The sequence below is a fragment of the Salmo trutta genome, chromosome 24 (assembly GCF_901001165.1).
Source record: "Salmo trutta chromosome 24, fSalTru1.1, whole genome shotgun sequence".
Classification (NCBI taxonomy): Eukaryota; Metazoa; Chordata; class Actinopteri; order Salmoniformes; family Salmonidae; genus Salmo; species Salmo trutta.
This window is the reverse complement of record NC_042980.1, coordinates 35,210,599-35,214,390: the sequence shown is the minus strand read 5'-3', so window position 1 is coordinate 35,214,390 and position 3,792 is coordinate 35,210,599. Positions and strand designations below refer to the sequence as shown.

The following is a 3,792-nucleotide window of genomic DNA, read 5'->3' as shown; positions in this document are numbered from 1 at the left end:
CAAAATGTCATCGCTCACAGAAAAGGGAACTAACAAAGGAAATCACTTTGACCAACAAAACAAAACAGATAAGTGTTTCAAAAGGGGTTTTGAAAGGCAGAACGTGTGTGTTTTGTGTGTGTGTGTGTGTTTCCTATTTAGGTAAGCAGGGGGGGCACGGCAGAGTAATTAGAGGGAGGGAGAGAGAGATTGAGAGAGAGAGAGAGAGAGCCTGACAACTTAAATTGGGAGAGATTATAGTATAGTCAAGATTTATTTTAAAGCCTTTGATCGTTGGAAAAATAAAAAGTTGAAAGTAAATGCCTTTGAAATGGAAGGAAGAGGAACAGAACGGCCTCAAACTGTATCAATGCCATCGATTCACCTTGACGTTACACTTAGTGAACTAAACCTCACGCTTCCCTGAAAGAAAGTGTATGTCTATAGCTGTGCTCTCACACATCACACTCCTGGTTGCTTTGGTAACCATACCTTGAACCTTGCAACATGTGTTGCATGTCACTGTGGCACTAATGCTTATCCTTGATGTCAGGCACATACCATATCAAAGGTTGACAGGGTGTAACTGTACAACAGTGGAGGCTGCTGAGGGGAGGATGGCTCCTAATAATGGCCAGAATGGAGTGAATGGAGTGGTATATAAACACATGGTTTTCATCTGTTTGATACCATTCCATTACACTCAATTGTAGACATTATTATGAGCCGTCCTCTCTTCACCAGCCTCCACTGCTGTATGATATTTTTCACAGCCCTTCCTTACAAAGATGTACATCAATAGAGGGTTGAGCTGAGTTGTGCTGTATGTGGCAGGTGGAATAGCAGAGACAATACGGGTTTGAAAGTATTATATTATATTATAGAAGTCATTCTGCTGCACAGCTTTCTATGTATGACCTCATTGGGGGGGGCTTGGGCAAGTTTTGGAGCTCACTGTATATTCCATATGTAACAGTTGTTAAGGTACTTTCTGATTTTCACCAGGTTCATATATTAATATGGCATGTTGATGTGTTATTATGCATGCCTGCATCCTGGGAGTAGGGGAGAGTGTACTTACGTTTTGCCCTGCGTGCTTGTGCATAAATCATTTTGATCCACTATGAGAGGTAAGCACGCTTTCTTCTCGTCTTCAGAAAGTTTGATTCTTTTAAGCACAAAGTCATACACACAGTGTTTTGTTCATGAATAATGTTGTATATTTAGAGGTTACTGATAAGTGGATGGTATTGTTAAGATGTAATTGTAGTTTTTAGGATGGTATCAACATTCTGAATTCACCATGTGGTTAATAGCTAGCTAAGGTATTAGCAGGCTATGGTATGTGTGAACGATGGCTAGCTCCTGGAATGATCCCAGTCCCTTGTATTGTGCATCTGTTGTAGAAAGAGGCGACGATTCGCAGAACATATGTGCTCTACAAATGTTTTATTTTCTTTTGGATGCAGATGCAGGATGCAGAGAGTGAATTCTGATTCATTAAAACTACCTGATCTCCAAAGTCCACGTCTATAGTCTCAATCAACCACACACAACGCACAGTTACAGCGGTGCAGTACAGCACCGGTTACACATACACAAGGGTGCCCATGCCTAGGTTGAATGTCTCTTCTTTCTACCCACTCACAGTATTTAGGATGATTGTTCTCAGTTGTAATTCTTGGGCATTGGGGAAATGGGCTTATTTGTACATATCTTACCCTTATAAAATCAGATGCCACTCACTACTTCTCCTTGGGTGGGTTTTCTTTTTTGTCAAAGCCATAATGACTCAAAGGCATGCACACATGCACGCACATACACACACATGCACACCCGCAAACACGCACGAGTGCACACGCACACGCGCACACACACAGTGTAGGTACTATTAATCTCATTGTCCTATACTATGCCAGTATTGACAACAACCCATTAGAGAGAGAACTGAAGAAGAGTAACGTTGACATATAAATGTATGCAAATGCAAACCTTCTTCTCACCAAGTGCCTTCAGTCACCATCACAGCAGTCCTCATCACAGCAGTCCTCATCACAGCAGTCATCTTCACAGCAGTCCTCATCACAGCAGTCATCATCACAGCAGTCATCATCACAGCAGTCATCTTCACAGCAGTCCTCATCACAGCAGTCATCTTCACAGCAGTCCTCATCACAGCAGTCCTCATCACAGCAGTCATCATCACAGCAGTCCTCATCACAGCAGTCCTCATCACAGCAGTCATCATCACAGCAGTCCTCATCACAGCAGTCACCATCACAGCATTCCTCATCACAGCAGTCATCATCACAGCAGTCCTCATCACAGCAGTCCTCATCACAGCAGTCATCATCACAGCAGTCATCATCACAGCATTCCTCATCACAGCAGTCATCTTCACAGCAGTCCTCATCACAGCAGTCATCATCACAGCAGTCCTCATCACAGCAGTCCTCATCACAGCAGTCCTCATCACAGCAGTCATCATCACAGCAGTCATCTTCACAGCAGTCCTCATCACAGCAGTCCTCATCACAGCAGTCCTCATCACAGCAGTCCACATCACAGCAGTCCTCATCACAGCAGTCCTCATCACAGCAGTCCTCATCACAGCAGTCCTCATCACAGCAGTCCACATCACAGCAGTCATCATCACAGCAGTCCTCATCACAGCAGTCCTCATCACAGCAGTTGTCTTCACAGCAGTCTTAAAGTCACAGCTTAAAGCACTGCCTTCTGCCTTTAATGCTTTCATGATGAAAACAACATCAACATCTGATGTTTCTCATGTAATCCTTTAACACAATCATCATATCTCAAAAATGAAATTACATTTAACACAACCGCAATTAGTCCTGGTCCTAATCAATTAGGATCATCTACATTTCAGCAGGGATTACATATTGATCAGACAATCAATACCTGGGAGCTTCGCTGTGACCTTAAGTGCTCTCGAACAACAGAAAACATGTTGTGTCGGAAGGTCTGCATGTCTGCAGAACATTAGCAACATTAGTGTGTGTATATATCTATGTGTGTGTGTGTGTATGTGTATGTGTGTGTATGTGTATATTCGTGTGTGCGTGCTTGTGTGTTTATGTTTGTGTGGCTGTAGCTTCCCATTAGCACAGCTATACCATAACAATCCATAGCCCACCCCACAGGAGACCCTTGCTGCCTTCCAGTGTAGAATAAGTTTAACACACTGACAGCAGGGCATGGTTCATCTTAACTGGAAGGGTTATGGCAGTAACAGGAGCAACCTAACCAGTAGGGTGCTTGAGGAGGGCTCTCTGCACACCAGCAGCTCTGAGCTTGTACCCATACATTCATTATCCCAACGTTACTGCTCACTTCATCTATCTAGTAGACCTCATAACATATTCATGAGCAAGAGTGTTGAGTTTAATGTGTGTGTGTGTGTGTGTGTGTGTATGTGTGAGCCTGATATAAAGTTACCATCAGAGTCACTGATCATGCTCCCTCTGCATGTAGCACTATGCTCTCAGTTTAATTGATCATTCTCCCTCTGCATGTAGCACTATGCTCTCAGTTTAATTGATCATTCTCCCTCTGCATGTAGCACTATGCTCTCAGTTTAATTGATCATTCTCCCTCTGCATGTACCACTATGCTCTCAGTTTAATTGATCATTCTCCCTCTGCATGTAGCACTATGCTCTCAGTTTAATTGATCATTCTCCCTCTGCATGTAGCACTATGCTCTCAGTTTAATTGATCATTCTCCCTCTGCATGTAGCACTATGCTCTCAGTTTAATTGATCATTCTCCCTCTGCATGTAGCACTATGCTC

The 3,792-nt window shown here is 43.2% G+C and overlaps 1 protein-coding gene across 1 annotated transcript; it reads right to left on the bottom strand.

Annotated features, from left to right (window-relative positions):
- Positions 1–1,991: 1,991 nt before the first annotated feature.
- On the bottom strand, positions 1,992–3,457 carry LOC115160541 (keratin-associated protein 4-3-like). The gene is made up of 2 exons (XM_029710707.1): positions 3,439–3,457; positions 1,992–2,674 (listed from the first exon to the last, which is right to left on the bottom strand). The coding sequence occupies exons 1-2, from the start codon at positions 3,455–3,457 to the stop codon at positions 1,992–1,994; spliced, it is 702 nt and encodes a 233-aa protein (XP_029566567.1).
- Between the last annotated feature and the right edge of the window lie 335 nt (positions 3,458–3,792).